Raw genomic sequence first — 19,150 nt, 5'->3', positions numbered from 1 at the left:
GGCTTGGTGTCATCTTACTTCTTGCAGTACAAGGCCTGGACTCAGGAAGGATGCAGCCTTCTAAGGTATCTGCTCATGGTTTAAGTAAGCAGAATTAAAAAAAAAAAAAAAAGAAAACAACTCTCCAGCTTCACTTTCTCCCATCCTCTTGAGTTTAACCTGAAAATAACACATGGGATTTTACTTATGTAATGCTGCCATCCCCTGTATGATCCAAGTCTCCTGTTACAGCAACTCAGAAAGCTATTTCCCCACCTTCCTACTGAGAAAGGGCCCTGCTCATATCCAGATCAGTCTCCTGTGAACACTCCTCTACCTAGAGCATTACCTCAACAAGACCACTTCCCTATCCCAATACATTTCTCAGCAAGAAAATCCTCTTAAGGTTATATAGGAATAGCTTTAGAGCCTCAGCTTGCACTGCACAACTTCTGACTTTCCAAACTAAATGAGACTTTTAAAATAGATTTCTCCCACTCCCCTCTATGAAACCAGCAAGTCATACCACACCAGACAAAGGCAGAATTTACAGCACTCAGCAATCTGTCTACAAAATATTTATTGGTAACAGCCACAATATTGAATTTTCCACATATGTAATATTTTGTGACAAAGAATAATTTGACTTCATGTATTTACACTCATCTGCAGATACCACCTAGCAGTAAAATTTACAATACCAGCTCGTAACCAAAGAGACCAGCTTCTTCTCAACAGGAGACTCTTAAAGTGCAAATATAGTCAGAAGCAGCACTGGGAAAGACACACTGCTGCTTCCAAATTTGTTCACTCAAGTGCTTCCATGTCCTCCAGAGCAGTAGCTGGGACATTAACCAAGGATGTGGGAGCCTCAAGAAGTCAGAAAGACCAAGTCTCCTACAGCCCACGCAGATGAGCTCAGCCAACATCACTCGTTCAGGGGTGGGCTGTTGAGTCTCGCTTCCCCCTCATTTTTATTACATCCCCAAAAACAGAGGGTTCCTCTTAAAGATCTCCAATTTGGGTGGTGGGGCACAGAATGCTGTTTCCTGCTTGGTTTTACAGAAGTGTGGACACCGCTGCATTCAGGAGTGCTGTTGTTAATGAGGTATGTTTCTCATTAGCTGGGTGCCAGGAAGAGCACGGGAAGCACAGTCCTGATACTTTTAGAGAAGCACGTAGAAGCTGGAAGCCAAAACCTTTATTCACCTAGTCTAGGAATGCTCAATACTGAAGTTTCTTGACACTCCTTGGCACATTTCCCTCTTTTAAAGGCAAATGGAAAACACTCACTGCTGTATTGACTAATAAAAATGTCTTTACCTCTGTGTGGGTGGCAGCAGGCCTCAGGAAAGCATTCAGTTTTAACTTTGAACTGAGCATTATAGTGTGGTGTTGTGCATAAACCCGTGAATTTATCATCACTCCAGAATGCTACTGATATTCTTAATCTGTATGTCCTTCTAGATTGGTCCTTTGGTCCTCTTTTTAAAAGATTTCATGCCGCAATGCACACAAAGTTTACAACACTGCAAGCAGAAGAGAACTGAACGTTTCTTAGACAAGCACTCAAACCACATCAGCAAAGAACATTTTTAGAGTAACAGATTTCCAAATGCTTTCCTGTTAAAAATAACAGGAAAAAAACATCTGGGGGGGTATCCATTCACTTCTTCAGGCATCAGACTTTAAAACCCTGAAAGACCATTTGCTACTGAAAGTCAAACTGTTAAAATGCACTACAAACCCCAAAGAGCTGTATGTTACAAACCACTGCAAAACACGGCTGCTTACAGAACACTGACAATGGTAAAATAGCACCAAGCAGCCTGAAGTGCAACAACACTGAGCTTAAGAGGTGGCTGTGGAAACCTTGTCAGCCGTGAGGACTGAGATACCCATCTCCCTTCGCCCTGGGCATTTATAAGTGCTGGTGGGACAGTACACGCTGGGAAGAGGGATGCTGGTGTGGCAGCATGAATCTCTCTCATCTACAACTCTAACAGCCGAATATCTTGGTGAGATCATAAGCACTGTTCCATTGCTCCCTTCAGTCCTCCACTCCGGGGGAAGGACACTCACATCACAGGTGATGCCATTAGAAATGGCTCTAAATATGTGCAAGAGCATTAGGGTAGGCAAGCCACAGAGCCTTAGCAGAAACCAACCACAGCATCAATTCAAACATCAAGTTTATCAGGCTGCCTCGTGCACAGCAGTCTTTCTGACAACTGTCCCAGGCAGACACTGCAGCTCGGTGTGTACTGCTGCTTTAAAGGAACTGGCAGTGGAGAACACTCGTTCCAAATCCCCAGCTCTTAGCACAGCACATTTCCACTTGACAAGGGCTGAAAAACAAAAAACAAAAAAAAAGGGAAAGAGGGCAAGGAAAAGCAAACCAGAAGCTGTTCTATAAGCCAATTTACTTGCGGAGAGAGATGTTGTGAATTATACACAGGGCCTCACAGCTGAGATGAATGTTGGTGTAATACGGAAGACACAGCTGAACTAAGGCAAAATGCTCGAGCACTGTTTTCCTGTACGGACTGAAGCTTGAGAGCACGGAGAACATGCCCATTACTGTCTGCCACCTTGCCAGCATTTTGCATTTGGGAGCGGGCACGTACGTGTGACAGCGAGGGAAAGAATGGACTTCCCAAGCTGTGACCCAGGATATAAAATCAAGCATGCTGAGAAAGGTAAGAATACAATGAATAATGAATGCCACATTGCTGAGCCTCTCGTGGCCTACCGCTGGATGCATCTAATCAGCAGTATTTGAGGAGAAAGAACCTGGAACCAGGCCTGAAGACTGGCTTGCCAACATTTCTGTACCACTTGCCACTGAGCCCCTCTGGAGCAGGAGAGCACGTCCCTCCCATCTCCCTTGGCGCAGGGCCACAGCAGAGAGAAACCACCACGACTGTGTTAAATTTCTTTTAAAAGCAACCCCATCTAACAAAGGAGGCATCGCTCTTTTGGGGCTGAAAACCTGCAAACCCTGTTAACAAAATGCATAATGAACTAACCGCATGCTGTTGGCATCAAAGGGATACAGGTCTAAGCCCAGAGTCAGGGCTTAATTTAACGGAGCTTATTTACAAACCAGGAGGGGAAAATTGCATTGGTAGGTAGGTAAGGTAAACAGCCTAGACACCCCACAATACTGGCCCACATCAAGTTCTTTAATATCTAAAAGTAAAAAAATATGGCCCATTCCCACTGCCCTCCCCCCACATTATTTACAAGATCAGCCAAGATGATACATAAGGAAGATACACAGGCAGACTGTGCTTTCAGTCTCAGTTTGGTTTCTCCATCTTCCTGCTGACAGACTCCTTTATTGCTTGGGACACTGACCAGACCTCATCAGTACTGTGTGCGCCCTTCGGGATGCTGGCACAGCAAACAGCAGGGAGGCTTCTTCAAGCTCCGGCAGTGGAAAAAAAACTGCATGGTTTGTTGCATGCTAAATCGCCAAAAAAGGATGATAGGATGTATGATGTAAATTTAGTCACCCACTCTCAGCATGTGTTCAACTGCAAGAGGCTTCAGCATCTGCTATTTGAGTTGAAAATCGTCAGTGTTCACATTTGGCACAGAAGTAACTTTCCATCTGTGGGCTGCAGTGAAACAGAGATCCCAGATGTAAAAAACGTGCACTTAGGGGAAGTAACTGCACAATCCACCTCGGAACATCAATTGCCTTGTGCACTTACAGAAGAACGAACAATTACAGCTTAAAACCTGCCACAAGCATTTTGTAAATACAGTAGTCTCCACTGCTCTCAAAAATAATACTGTGCCAGTTCCAACTTCAGCTGAAGCCTGCTGGGCATGGACTGGAAGGTAAGAAAGCATTGCGTGGTACTTCGGAGCACACTAGGAGGTCAAGTGGAGGAGTCCTTGGAAAGGAATGCAGCCAATAATGTAAGACATACGGAAACATACATAGGAATAGGAGCACAGTCTAGGAGATGTAGGCAATTCCAATACTATCCTTGCAAGAATATGCTGCTGTTAGCAGTATGGAAAGTCATCTGACAGTAGCCGCAGTGTAGGAATTAGTCATCAATGGTTGGCAACCAAAAGGCCTACAAAAGGAAAGAAAGAACATCTTTTACAGAGCAGAATACAAATCTCTTACAGAACAAGTCAGGAAGTGCTCACTGCTCCCTTCCATAACTGCTCAGGCAGAAAACTAGTGGAGATGCAGGGACACCCTCCCAGGGCTTTAAATCCTTTCTTAGACTGGTTTGGTTTGCCTTGCACATTCTCCAGAGCAAGCCAGTCTTCTGCAGAATGAAAATATCAGCGATGTCCAGCAACCGAAACACTCATGCTTCTGCTGGCACATTCATTCACTGCCCCATCTTCATGCCCCTGTTTTCTTGCCAGTATCTGGTGTTCTGCCCCATGTACCTACCCACCAGGTAAGGTGCAGCCAAGGCATGACAGAGGCCTGGCTGTCACCAAAAGCCCAAGGTAATGCCCATCGGTGGCACAGAACTTTGAGATTCCTTTCCAAAAGGGTCAGCACATCATCAAACTAGGAGGAACTTACCATATTTGAACATGCACTAGCAAAAGTCATGAATTTGGGGTTGAACTGCAGACAGGTTATAGGACCTGTGTGTTTCCCATCCAGCACAGCCACTTTCATCCCGCTTTCCCCGTTCCATACGTGGATCTTCCCATCCTCTGACCCTACAGACAGGAGTGGGAAAACAAGATGCACAAGATATATTGGAGAGGCCAGCACACATCTGTATTCAAACATAAGGTTTGTATCTTTGCACCATGGAGACCCAATGCAGTGCAAAACTATTCTGGCAAAGACATTAACAGCCACAGTCACTCATTTGAAAACCAGAGCTGACACCAACCACGTAAGGAGGAAAGACCCTTGTCAACTTGCACTGACATAGGAGAGGACAAAATCTGTGTGTAAGAATCACTGTTCATACAAGTTCTCAGTTCAGGCACAGAACTAGATAAGTATTTCATTAGGTAGGCACAGAATCAAATCAAAGGCTTTCCATTGAAGCTTTCAGTGCACTATGCCAAATACCAGAAGTTCAATGGAGATGTGGACTCCCAAAATTACAACAACAAGGTAGGTTTTCTCACTTCAAAATGTCGTTTTACAAACACTACTATTTTCAGGATGAATTCTGAAGCTGGGTGCTTAACATTTTTGCAGTTTAGCTTCATTTCACTCCTTTCAAATCATATTCCCAATAAAACGCATGGAATTCACAGAATCACAGAATCACAGAATTTTCTAGGTTGGAAGAGACCTCAAGGTCATCGAGTCCAACCTCCAACCTAACGCTAACAGCCCTCCACTAAACCATATCCCTAAGCTCTACATCTAAACGTCTTTTGAAGACTTCCAGGGATGGTGACTCCACCACTTCCCTGGGCAGCCTGTTCCAGTGCCTCACAACCCTTTCAGTGAAGAAGTTCTTCCTAACATCTAACCTAAAACTCCCCTGGCTCAACTTAAGCCCATTCCCCCTCGTCCTGTCACCAGGCACGTGGGAGAACAGGCCAACCCCCACCTCGCTACAGCCTCCCTTGAGGTACCTAAAAAGAGCGATAAGGTCACCCCTGAGCCTCCTCTTCTCCAGGCTGAACAAGCCCAGCTCCCTCAGCCGCTCCTCGTAGGACTTGTTTTCATATGCTTCTCTATTTACACACGTGGCCTTTCAGGTTTGAAAAATTAAGGAGTGCAAGTTACAACTTAACCGTATTTAAAACTTGAACAGAAAAGAATTTTGGAACTTTTTCCACCAAAATTTTCATTTGGAAGGCCACAATATGAAGGTAAATTTATGCAATAAAGTGCCCTCCAGAGACAGACTAAACATCAGGTTGAAGAAAGTAGGAACAATCTCTTCTTCTCCACAGTGAGGAAGTTCTCAGCTAGAACAAAATAAAGTTTTGCCAAGACATATACAGGCTCATGTAAATTTCATTCTCAAAGAGTAAGTGACTAATGAAACAGAATATTCCTGCCAACCTAAAGGGGGCTTACAGCTGCATTGTATTATTTACTTTGTTTCCCAACAAAGACACAATTGGAGGCCTGAAAAAAAACAGACAATTTAAGAGCACTTAAATTTCTTCAAAGAAGTGTCTTACCTATCATGATGAACTGAGAGTCTGGTGTGAATGACGCCTCCAGCGTGACAGCCTTACTATTGTTGTATCCCTGTGGCACAAAACAGGAGAATGTATGGTAGAGTGTTCAGTAAGCTCACAACCAAAGGGCAAACCCCCCTCTATGATACTGCAGAGCTCTGCATGCAGGTGGGCTGGAAGGCTGCTGCTTTTTGTCATAACGTGCCTAAATTTATTTGCCCTCACTGATGAGAAAGCAGAAACCTGCACAAAGAAGAGGTACAGCACTAGCCTTCAATGGGGAAATAAAGCTTCAAAGAATGACTAACAACCAAAATAAATTAGAAGACCAGCCAGCTGGCAAACAACTGCCTTTTGTACCTGTACAGGAGACTGAGACACAGCCCAGAAGATCTCAAAAAAAATCCTACTTATTTATCATTGTGTTCATCTCATCCCAGACCAGCACCTAATGCCAAATTCCAAGCAGGTAACACATACAACATGCTCACCCCAAACGTGTGCAGGACAGCTCCTTTAAAGGCATCAATCAGTCGAATGAAGCCTCCGTTAGTTGATATAAGGATGAGTTTGCCATCGTTACTGAACTTCAGGCCTGTCCACTCACACGTTCGGTCGTACTGCATCTTAAATGTAGCAAACGGCCCCTTCAAAGAAAAAAAGGAGGAATATGATGCATTAGTGGAACATTAATCCACTTTTAACCTTAGCTCAGAAAGAAACGATATGAAATGAAAAAAGAAAAGAACAATGACAAAGCCTAAACCCTGTTGGAACAGGTTGGAGTTAGCGGATATGAACTTTAACATTGGGTTCAAAAGTAGATTTCAGGAACTGGTGACGTCTCTGTCTATTAGACATGCACCAACCAAAAACTCTCTAGGTGCCAAGTAGGGACACGGCAGATAGCAAGCTGGAGCAAACAAAACAAGTCTCTGAGCACTGAGTTTTTTTACTTCTCACAAGCTAAAAAGTGTAGGAAATTAAGTTAGGGTAGCTCACTGTGGAGGAATGGTTAAGTGAAGTAGGTCATGTGAATGTTGAGCAACTAGGAGGTCGCGAGCTAACAAAGTATCGAATGCAGCTCATATGAGTCTGAGAAAGTGCGTAAATGAGTCTGAGAAAGTACGTAAAATCTGGGAGGTTTCAGGGAGGTTTCAGGTACAAGAACATGGTATCTGTTGGTGGTCTGGGAAAGTACTAACTGTGTTATTTCGGTTGATGGGAGTGAGAAACTAGCTGATAAAATAAAGAAATGCACTAACCAATCATGAGCTTAGCTTTTGCAATATGTATGAGCTAATTATATTGAATTAGATAAAAGACGACTGAGCTATCCAATAAATCGAAGTTCACTGATCACTCATATTGAGCGTCTGTGTCTTCCTTCCGTCGACAACAAATGTCCTCGCAACAGCTCACCTTGTCAAAAGAGCGGAGATCATAAAGCTTCACCATTTCTGAATTGACACCAGCTGCAAAAATCAAGCCTTCTGGGTCAAAAGAACACACAGGTTTCCCCTGGAGGTGCATTAAACCCTACAGAACAAAGGAACTCCAAGTTACTTTGCTGAGCTGATATTTGCATTTCTACCAGCACCTTTGGAGAGCCCACTGTGAGCTGGACATAAGCAGGACAGCAGACTACAGGTGGAATGACTGAATTTCAATTATGAATACTGAGGTTTTATGAAGTTTCAAAGTCAGCTTCTCAAAAGCAACTTGACTATTTCATATCATCACACAGAGCTTCCAGTTTGCTGCAATGACAAAGGTTACCTTGGAACAAATCAAGATCTCATTAGAACTGTCATACTCAAAAAGTATATTGAGAAGGGGGGATGTTGTGGCTGTATCAGCAATCGTATCAGGCAGTTCCACAAACCACTGCTGCTGGAAACGATAGTGATGTGCTACCAATTATGGTTGTGAAAAAGGAGGAAAAAAAAAGGTATTTTGGAAGCAAGTTGAAACAGCTCTGGTAAACACCACCACTGAACTTTCCATACCAGCTTAATGAAAACTCATACTGTCTGGAAGCTATCAGACCTTACCTATTTTTATGGCTTACTTTTAATGAGAATTTTTCCTTCATTGACATTAGAAAAGACCTGAGATATATGATCTATGTATATACGTTATTTATATATACAGCCCTAATGAGAAAGACTTGGGGGTGTCCTTCCAATGAGAAGGACCCTTCCAACCCAAATTATTCTGATTTTTGGTATACTGACTGGCAGGCCTATGTGTTAGCCAAATGTTTTTATGCCACTGTTGATTAAAGTCAACAACACACTTAAGTTTCTGAATTTCTGAAATACCGTTCCTCAGTAGCTTTTACTACTTCTTTTTTCTAATTTAGGTTACTTTCTCCCTGACATCTCTGAAGGCTGGGCAGTAAGCTAGAAAATGCTCAGGACCCCCAAAATCGGGACATCCTTGAGGTTTCACGATCATGTTTCAAGCCACTGTGTCTGCCATCTGATGGGCAAATGGAATATTACAAGTAACACTTCCTCAACCCATTTCCCAACCTCTGCTGGATGCAGCTTCTAATTACAAGCCTCGGTTTTACTATTCTTAAAACTTCAAACACTAGTGTAAATCACAGAGCTGCCACCAAATTTACAACCTAGGCATCTGTTGCAACTTCAAGACTGAGATTCATTCCAAAGCAAGCTTATACGTTCACGTTAAAGGCACACTCCCACAGACAGGCAAAATTAAAATCTCTAGTTAGAAAATGGTTATTTTTAGGGCCACTAAAACTATTTTGTGAGAAACGTAGCTGTAAATGCAAAAGGAAATAAAGGTTACAACACCTGAGATCAGTAACTAGCCCTCTTATGGGTGGTCTCAGTGAGATGAGCATACAGTGCTATGGTATGACCTATAGGGAACTGACAAAACAGCTCATCACCACTGAAAGGTGGAGATTTACTGCCAGTCTTATTTTCTTGCCACCTGCTGCCAGCTTGGATTTTTATTTATTTATTTTTTAATTATGTGCAAGCTCATTTCCACTAAATGATACAGAAACCTACTCTATCAAAATAAATAAAAATACATAGGGTTTTGCCTTGCTTTAATGAAGCTGCCTCTGCTGAGGGACAGGTCTGATGAACAATAAAGGTGATAGGAGGAGTGGGTAGACCATATTGCTGCTATGTTACTTCATATCAGCTGTTTCTTCATCAAACTTAATTGCATCAAGACAATTTAAACAACTGCACTATGAACATTTGAAATGCATCTCCCAATGCCCCTTCTGTTACCTTTCCCAACCCAGGAGAGACACAGCCTGATTAACAAGCTGATAATACCCAGACCTTCTCGTTTCATCAGCTGTGGGTGTTACTTCTTGCTCTTCCCAGTGCCTCTCCAGCACAGAGACATAGGTGGAAGTGATTGGTGTTACACAATGTGACATATTTAAGGATTTCAGAGGAGTGTTTTTTTTTTTTTTTTTTTGATCTGGACTCCTCCAGCATTCTGGGAAGGTGTTAACAATACATCAGCAGTAGTAGTTTTGTATCCTAACAAGCATGCATCCATTCTGCATCCTTCTAACTGAAAACACAACACACAGAGCAGGCACATGAATTTGATACTGTACCTGGCAATTTGGAGAGCGGAGATCCCAAAGGCGAATAGTTTTATCAAGGGACCCAGAAATAAAAGTATCGTCCACTGGAGACATTGAAAGGGCGACCACTCTGCAACACAGAAGAACATGCCTCAAAGACAGAGGAAAGGAGTTAATGGAGCAACACTTAACCCACCAGCTGTGTATAAGCCCATAACTGCCAAGAACAGTTCTACAAAGCAAAAACCAGAGTAAATTGAGCACAACACAATTCAAGCTCATCACAGGCATTATTTCAATTTCTCCTGTATTGTCCCCAAGCCACAGCTTACCTTTTGGTATGCCCCGGGAAATACCGAATGTACTTGTTGTCATGCAGCGAGAGGTATCGGATTGTATCTGAAACCATAAACAAACCATAAGCTTTAGTACCCCATGAGCATAACCTTATCCAAAAAAGCTGTCACACAGTAAAGTTGCTCTCCACAGCAACAGCAGTTTTGCCACAGTGAGTAAGTCTGGTCATTTGATTTCAAGTCAGACCTCAAACAAACAAGTTTCCAAGGCAGAAGAGGAAGTCAAGCACCAGGAAGGATACTTCCCGCAGCCTGAAGTCGTATTACATCTTAAAGACAAACCTTCATGTGATTGTTACATGTCAATCTCAAAGTTGCTCAAATTAAAAGCACCAATAGGTTTTATTCCCTCATTCTCACAAAATCAGGACATTTCAAGTTGATAACATTTTTATTTTTTGCTTTACAGAATGAATATTGCTGTTTTACCTACATACCTATCCATCAAGTAAGTCTCCAACTGAACAGTAAGCTTAGGAAATATGTGAATTTATCCACAAAGGAGAAAATATAAACTTGAAAACCAGGACAAGATCATTTCAAAAATTAAACGAGAGCAGCACTATTTCCCAACTGATGACTTTATTCTGAATGAAGACTAACATACTAAGAGTAGCCCAGAATTTTGGAAGACATTGTTGAGACTTTAGTCCAAGATTCAAATAAATCCTTCTAAGAGAAAGCAATTTGATGACATATTAGAGCACAGAGGTAATTTTTTTAAACCTTTCTACGCAGATGCATTTGAGCAGTGAAACAGGAGCGAAAAGCTAAACATCTGACATCTGAAAGCAGCTTTCAGAAGGAAGGACTAACAGCATCAAAATCATTTCTAATGCTAATTAAAGGAAACTAGTTTAAGCTACTGCTGGATGGAAAAGATTGGCATGATGCATGTGCTCCATACAGTGCTGAGAGACTCCATGCTGCTGTAACAAGAGGCTCCAAGGAAACTGAAGGAAAAGGACATTTTTGCTTTTGACTCAGGAGAACAAGAGTCAACAGGATGCAATATGCAAGGAGCACTTTAACACTCGTAAGGGCTACAATGTTCGTTTTTTTGTTTTTTTTTTTTTGAAAGGGTCATTTTGCAAAATGTGGTCTCTGAAGACATTACCATTTTTGCCTGAAATTTCACATCAAACTGAGATCAGAGTTCCAAAGCATCCTCCAGCATTTGCCAATAAAATTAAGGCTGGCTGATCAAGCAGGAGAGATAATGCAGGTGACACACTGTTCTGAAAGCCTCTGTGTGACCTTGGGTGGCTATCCAAAACACAAATCCCTAAGATCAGCATCACATTCCATCATAAGAACCAACCTGCTTCAAGCACGCTGTTAAAGTACATCTGTACTTCTTCCCGTGAGACCCATCGTTACCTGATTTCCACAGTACCCATGCAGATTTCTTGGCAAAAGAGGAAGCCCTTGGGAACTGCAATCGCGTGATCCATTTTGTTGCCAGCGCTCTGTCCCAGGCAAGGCAGTGGCCTGTACAGTTATCTCCTGTACCGGGTGGTATCATAGACCCTCAAACTGTACAAACTACTACCTCAGCCTGGAATCAGGCAAGCGGAACTTGATTCGAAGGTCCTGAGGAAGTCTTCAGAAATAAATGGATTGGTAGCAATTCCAACATGCAGAAAATGCTTGGGAGCAAGCAGCAGCAGTCCTACATGTTCCTCAGTTTATTTATCCTTCCCAAAACTGCAGGAAGGGCTACCACATATTTACCTCTATTAGAGACTACTGAGCGTCTGGAATCCTACAGAATGCACTTTTGTTTTTATTTCATTTAGATATACTTTCACATTCTATCTTTTTATTTCGTTCCAATTCAGTATTTATTACGTTTTAATTCAGAATCAACACATTCTAAGTTTTGATTCCTCAAAGACTTACCAATGCTTATAAACAAAAACTTCAAATGCAAAATAGCATTAAGAACTGTTGATTCCATTGTTAATCATTAATTAATTGTAAATTAAAATAACAACCAAGTCAGAACTGCTACATAACTAAGTACCATAATAAAAAACAGTAAGCAGGCTGTGAAACAGAACTACTATCCCAGAAATAGAGTTTACAAATACAATGTTAGAAACAATTTATGAAGTGCTGTGCTAAGACACTTGGTCACTGAAGAACAGTTAGATGTCAACAGCGAGATGGAATTTGAAGAACTGACTGACCCTAGCTGGTTCCAGCTTTGGGAAGAAGCGTTGCCATATGGAAGGATTAACGATCTATTTATACATGTCCTTTTATTTGAAAGTCAAATTAAACTTGAATCCTTACATTAACAGAGAGTCTGTCACGAGGCTCTATAAAGCCGTTTGATGTCGCTGATTTACAGAATGTAGCCATCACAGACAGTGACTGTGGGAAATATGACATGGAAACCAGTGCTTTGTCTATGCCTATTACATAAAAAAGCAGTGAGCTTTGCTCCTGTTCAGTAGCCCCATCTCAGAAGAGCTCTCCTCCAGACTTGTCCAGTGATTTGCAGTTACCTGATTTTCCTGCCCTCCCTGCTGCAGAAGAACAGAAAAACCCTTCCTTTGCAGCTGACTTGCCAGTGTACCAGGCAGAGCTATAGCGCTAAGCCCACCTTTTGGCCTCATTCTCCTCCTTCAGCGTTTCACAGGAGGAAGAAAGTAAGGCACACAAGCTGACTGACTATACTGGTATCAAACAGCGAAGTGAATTTTGAGTTCTTATTTTTCTCAGCTCCCCAGAGTCAAGAACTGATTTTTACCTCACTAACCATGCCTAAGCACTGTGATGCTGCAGCAACATGACTCATGTCGGTATGCTTGAGGGACTTTCACTGAGGCGTGCATTAGAGTTGAACATTAAATCCCATCTCAGACAGCGTGCTCATCACTTAAAAGTTGCTCTAAGTTTTTTTTACAGCTCTTTTGTGCTGTTTATCTAAGCTTGTAATTTCAAGTGTACAGAGATTAAAAATGCTGACCTGCAGTGGATCACTTACCATCTATTTTGTTGGAGCTGTACACGACAGTGTTGGCTGCGTGCGTGTATCTGATGAGGTCCACCCCATACTTCTTACTGTACAACGTTCTCTTTGGTCTGTCAGAAGGAAGCAGAAATAATTGTACTCACTGCAACAAAAAGCTCAAACCGAAACTGCTCACACTGACAGTGCCTGTTTTCATTACCGTATTACAGGATTGTTCCAAGAAGTCAGATGTTTCTATACAAAGAAAAGCATTTATATTTCATTTTCAAACAAGCACCTTGGTACTTTCCAAGACCATCCCTAGACTTAAGTTCCCCATGATGCCCACAAAATTCACTTAATTTCCTTTAAAAATCCCCCCCTAATGTCTACTATAAAGAGTTGGAACAGCTACCTTAAGAAGCCCTTAATGTCAAGCTGCACTGTACCTTGCCCTTCCAAATCTCTAGTCCATTTGCTGCATATTTTAGATTCAGAATTTGTCTTTTCATTCTATGCTAGCTCAAAACCTAGAGCAAAGTGTCTCATTCAGAATAGGACTTCTTGGTATTAATACAAACAAGTGCATAGCAGCAATATAAGAAAAGCACTGGTAACAGAGTGGCTCTCAGACTGCTGCAGAATTGTACTCAAATCCTATCTTAATTAAGCACAAAACTCAAGTGTAACATTACATGACAGAATTAGAGACATTCTAGAGAAAAAAAGACATAAAAAACTGTGTTTTTAAAGGTCCAGTATGCAAGTGATGTACTGCAGTAAAAGAAAATTAAACTGCAAAGCAAACATAGAAGCAGCAGTTCAGTAAGTATCTTTCAGAAGTGGCAGTACTGAAATGTGGTGCTGGTTCTCCACTGTGCTCCTTCCTCTTTCTTTCTCAGCTGAGGCAGCACAGTGGTTCCTGAGCTGGGCAGTGAACCATCACAGGTACTGAGCAGCATTAGAAACAGTAACTCCCGGAAGAGATTGTATTTTGAATCCTGAAATTGGTAACTCTCATTATTGCTCAGGCCAATGTTTTACTAATGCAAACAGAAGATGACAGCACGGGAATGGAATTGAGCAACTGGAGCAGTTTAAGCCAATGCTACTGCCAAAGAAGAGTTCAGCAGACTGCCCCCTCAGACAAGGTATTGCTGAAATGCTCAGCCGTTCCCTTGTTTCCATCAGCCCCAAAATGACACACCCAGACAAGAGGAGGAGTTAGAGACTTGGCCTATCAGGACTAAAACAGACATCAATTCTTACAGACTGATTCTTAAACAGCAGCAGTCGTGGGGCTTTACTTCAAATGGGCTTGCTGGGGACAGGTTTCCACCTACACCACCTGTACCAAATCCCAACAGATTCTTCCTCAGTTTCTTCCTGTGTATCACTGTTTCAGAAGCATCACAGATGCAAACATGGTACAAATTTAGAACTGTACATACATCACGTACTTTAAAACACAAAATTTGAATTTGGACAATGAAATCCTATAATTTTATACCTGACATACTTCCCTACGCTGTTTTTGTAGCTATGTCAGCTATGCTGTTGACCAATTTTGTTAGTTAAAAAACCGTACTAAGACTCATGTCTATTCTGGCTTTCCCTTATCCATGAAAAGTTTAAAGCTTAGAAGCTCTGTTCAGAATAGAAAAGCAGATTATCGGAAGACCTGCTACAAACAACAAGAACTACCAGCAGCAGCACAGCACCCAGGGGAGCACCTGAAGGAGAGAGTGGCGACAGGAGCTGGCAGGAGGGAAGGCGCAGGCGTGCTCTGGCAGAGAACAGAGCACGCGCAGAGCAGCGTTGATTCACTGGAGTGCAGCTCTTGAGACAAACTTCGGGATTCCGTGTCAGTACCCAGAGCGTCAGGTACAAGGTCTTTGGGCTACACAGCAGTCTAACCAGAAGAAAAAACCTAGGGGAGTGCCATGCAAAGCAAGCACTAAAAACACCTTGGTAGCTCCTGTTTTATAGGAGGCCGAGCTCTGCTCTCATGTGGGGACACTCTTCACCCGCAATTTGCTGCTGGTGACAGCTCCAAGTAGTTGAATTAGCAAGTTTCTCTCTCCACGCTATTTAAAATACTGTAGTAAAGAATACCCACACACACACAAGTGTGCTCTGAATGTGAGAAATGCCACAGTTCTACGTAGCTCCTTTTTTCTCCTTATTTTTAAACTGAGAGGAAGAATCCTTTAAAAGCCTGAGAGTACAACATGTTAAGTCCAAGACTCAAAGTCAAGCAAAGAATATACACAGAGATAAAGACTAACAGATAGAAAAAAGCCCCAGCTTGCCAAAAAAAAAAAAAAAAAAAAAAGAAGGAAAGTACTTCTGTGTTTTAGGAAAGGTGAAGTTTTCATGGAAAATGATACAAGCAAAACCACATCACTCCACACAACAGACTGTTTCCAATTTACTTTTTAAAAGTAAAACCAAGGAAACTAAATTCATATTTTTTTAAAAAAAATAATCACAATCGCTGACCATAACCCAAGTTTAAGGTCAATCTATCCAGCCCACTTAAAGACCAAGCAACATCCCCAAAGTGAAGTACTTGAGGAGATTACAGACAAATTTGCTATAAAGAATAGATGAAGCAGGCAGGGTTTGTAGTATCATCCATACCTGGTTTTTTATCACTACTACAGCTACTGCTGGTGAAACCATCACCCAAAAGCAGGCTCCCTGAACACCCAGTGAACACCACAGCCATGTAGGAACAGCTCCAGCACCTCTCAATTTGTACACAATACCAGAATACAAACTAAACCTTAGCTGAACCACCGTTACATCATTCCGGGTTACAGACTCACAGCCACAAGCCTCCTGTTTGAGTCTCAAGGACCACTGCACGTCCCTACACCATTTCATTCTGAAACTTCCCAGCATTCATTCTTAAGCCCTCACAGATGCAGCCAAGCCTCTTGGTTATGCTTTTGAGGCAGCCTGTTACAGCAGTATTTCTTGATGCAGAACAGGTTAAAAAAGAGCCACCGTTTAATTTTTTACACGCTTTGAAATCCAAGTGGAATCTCATGTCCAGAATTATCAGATGCTCGTGAGGAAGCAGCACAGTTTTCAAGCTTGTCTATGCTCTGACTAGATGTGACAAGAGAATCTGTCTTTCAAGGAGATGATCTCGTCCTGTCAGCTCTTTGCTACACATCACTGTTCAAACTGTCCCAACGCATTCAGAAACTGAAGTTCACTTCTGTGGGCTTGCTTATGCTGACAACACGATTCTCATATTGGTATGACGTATGCCTGAACGGCAAAACAAAGCAAGCCAGGTGAGCGCATACCTATACCATAACTAAACACAGCTGCATTTTTAATTCAACCAACAGAACTCTTCATAACAATTTGGGACGAGTTGTCACTTTTACATGGGAAAAAGTTTTAACTCTCAGACCATTTGCTTAAGCAGGGTACGGCATACCCAAACCCAACAAACAGGAAGCTTGAGTTCCATGGCCTTGAAATGCTCCCTTAAGATAAAGAAAAAAGAAAGCTGCAGGCCTGAAACCACCAACTGCTCACAACAACAATCATTCACAGCCTCAGCTTTTCACTGGGAAAGTGTGCCCTGCATCCCTAGGTACCTCTCAAAATCACTTCAATGTTGAAGTCAATTGACAGTACGGGAGCAATTTTCAAATTAATTTTATAACCTCTAGAGAAACACAACCTGAAACCTGAGTTACCTTGATGGAACGTGTCCGCCCTGTCCCCCTGCAGCAGGAAGCCATTGATCTTCTACATTTAATTAAAGCAAACCCTCTCACTGTAAAGCATGTAACATTACTAGATGGACGTGAAAGCACCAAATGCCTCCCAACCCATCAAACTATTCTTTACAGGTTTGAAAGGGGAAAAGCAATCGATAGTATCTACATTAGCATCACTCAAACCTACTGTTGTATATAATTAGGATCTAGAATGCAACCCATGGCAGAAACCACCCGTACAACATCACCTACTCTTACAAAAATGAAAATGAAGTCATTTCAAGTAGAAGTTCACTGTATCAGACCGGGAACAGCAACAAGTTTCAACTGAAGAGCAAGCAAACTAAACAGAAGCATAAAACAACTGTCAAAACAGTCTATAAAATTGAGAATATGCAGGACGTAATATTTCAACCACATTAAGCCTTGGTCTGCTTGAAAAAGCAGGAGGGTTGGGAGTACCTGGCTAACTAGAAAATACACGTTACACTGACACATCTACCACCTGCTACTCCCAGACACTTCTTTTTCACTCTGTCCTTTTCACTCTCTCTCCTACAGTACACACATTTGTTTTCCTTTCACTTTCTGCATGGATGTGATGCTGCCTAGTCTGATTTTACCCTCACCCACTCACAAAGAAGTCACCAGTAAAATTAAGTCTCTAAACCAAGCAGCACATGTAAACAAAATGTAAAAGAATTTAAAGAAGCCAAGTGTGTACTTGTACCAGTGAGAAAATGCAATCTCTAGTCTTAGCTTTTCCTTGCATCACCCCCAACTTTTCATTGCTATTGCATGGTACATCAAAAAAAGAGCTCGGGATCTAGGTTCCCTTTAGCTTCTGATCCTCCGTTCCAGGACCAGCACCATTCTCTGCCACAGCTTTTACTGAAAACCATCATTAAAACCATGCCCATTTCTTTCTCTCTCTTTTCTTTTTTTTTTTTTTTTTTTTAGAACTTTGAATTATCCAAACATTGAGTTTTTAATGGAATAATAACATCATTTGGATCCATTTGCTCCAACGCTTACAGAATGCAAATGTCTTTTGCTTACTTTCCAAGACATAAACTACTAATGCATACTACTGTTTGTCTCGCTTGCATGCTTTTATCTTCTGAACAGCAGCACCATATCTCAATGGCTGTGCAAATTTCTGGAGTTTTACCTATAAATCAGGACAACCATCTCATGAAAGAAAGAAAACTGGGTAATTCTGTTCAAGGAGAAACAAACACATCTTAGTCCATCAGCATAAAGTCGTATCAGTAAGTAAACATCTTACTTGATTAAACTGACATTGAATAGTGTTTGGGGATGTACATTTCGAGTGTGCTTCACAGAGAAAAATACAACTACCAGAAGACATTCGGAGCACAGAAAACCACCTTTATTCACAACAGTCCCAGGTGCCACTTGGGAACTCGGCTTTACTGAAAATGCCACCAAGCTTTTGTAAAGTATGGTGAACACACATCGCACCTTCTTAACCTTTTAGTTTGCTTACCCAACAGCCAAACGAAGCTGATCATCACAGTGATTGCTACTATTTTAATGAGCAAGACATACGGCTGGAGAAGCCCGAGAATTCAGTTTGCGTCCTTGTAACAATCTGTAGGCCTGGAAATGCAACTGGATTCAAACCCCCTCAACTTCAGCGCTATTTAGTGAACTCTCTATCACAGCTGGGAAATTACCAGCCCCAACCTAGCAGGGATAAGGCACAGAGACACCAACCAGACTGCTGCGCTCCCATCTCCTCACCCCACTTCACCCCTTCACCCAATGTCCCCCATCGCATATCACCACCCTGCTGCTTCCCAGCCCCAACTAAAACCACCAGAGGAAGCAGCGGGGAGCAGCAGCAGCCCGTTAACAGCCCCGGACCCCGGCGGGGCTGGGCCCCGTCACTCACTTTCCCTCCTGGCAGTCGTAGAGCACGATGGAGTCGTCGTCGCTGCTGGAGATGACGGTCTCGCCGTTGGGGCTGAAGTCGAAGCAGTTGATCTTGTCGGAATTCTCGCGGAACACCTTGGCCACGCGGAAGCTCCGCAGCACGTTGTCCGTCAGCTTCATCGCGCTGAGGGCGGCGGCGCTCAGGGGAGCCGGGCGGGGCGGGGCCGGGCCGGGCCGGGCCAGGCCGGGCCGGGCCCGGCGGTGTTACGGTGAGGAGAGACGGGCCGGTTCGAGCCTTACCGGGCCGAGCCGGGCCAGGCAGAGCCCTGAGGTTGTGTTACGCTATGCTGTGCTGGGCCGGGCCGGGCCGGGCCGGGCCGCTTCAGGCGGCGGCGAGGCGGCTCCCCCTCATTGTGTCCGCCATCTTGCTGCAACGCCTGAGGGAGGGGCGGCGCGCGGGGCACCCTGGGGG

The 19,150-nt window shown here is 42.8% G+C and overlaps 1 protein-coding gene across 1 annotated transcript; it reads right to left on the bottom strand.

Moving 5' to 3' along the window:
• Positions 1-576: 576 nt before the first annotated feature.
• Positions 577-19,101, bottom strand: WDR82 (WD repeat domain 82). The gene is made up of 9 exons (XM_084292622.1): positions 18,698-19,101; positions 13,067-13,164; positions 10,048-10,114; positions 9,746-9,845; positions 7,549-7,665; positions 6,618-6,773; positions 6,127-6,196; positions 4,544-4,686; positions 577-4,073 (listed from the first exon to the last, which is right to left on the bottom strand). Exons 1-9 carry the CDS (start codon positions 18,856-18,858, stop codon positions 4,044-4,046), a joined length of 942 nt encoding a protein of 313 aa, XP_084148748.1. The 5' UTR covers positions 18,859-19,101; the 3' UTR covers positions 577-4,043.
• Between the last annotated feature and the right edge of the window lie 49 nt (positions 19,102-19,150).

Source organism: Netta rufina (genome assembly GCF_964035555.1).
Source record: "Netta rufina genome assembly, chromosome: 10".
Taxonomy (NCBI): Eukaryota; Metazoa; Chordata; class Aves; order Anseriformes; family Anatidae; genus Netta; species Netta rufina.
This window is presented reverse-complemented; position numbering and strand designations above follow the sequence as displayed.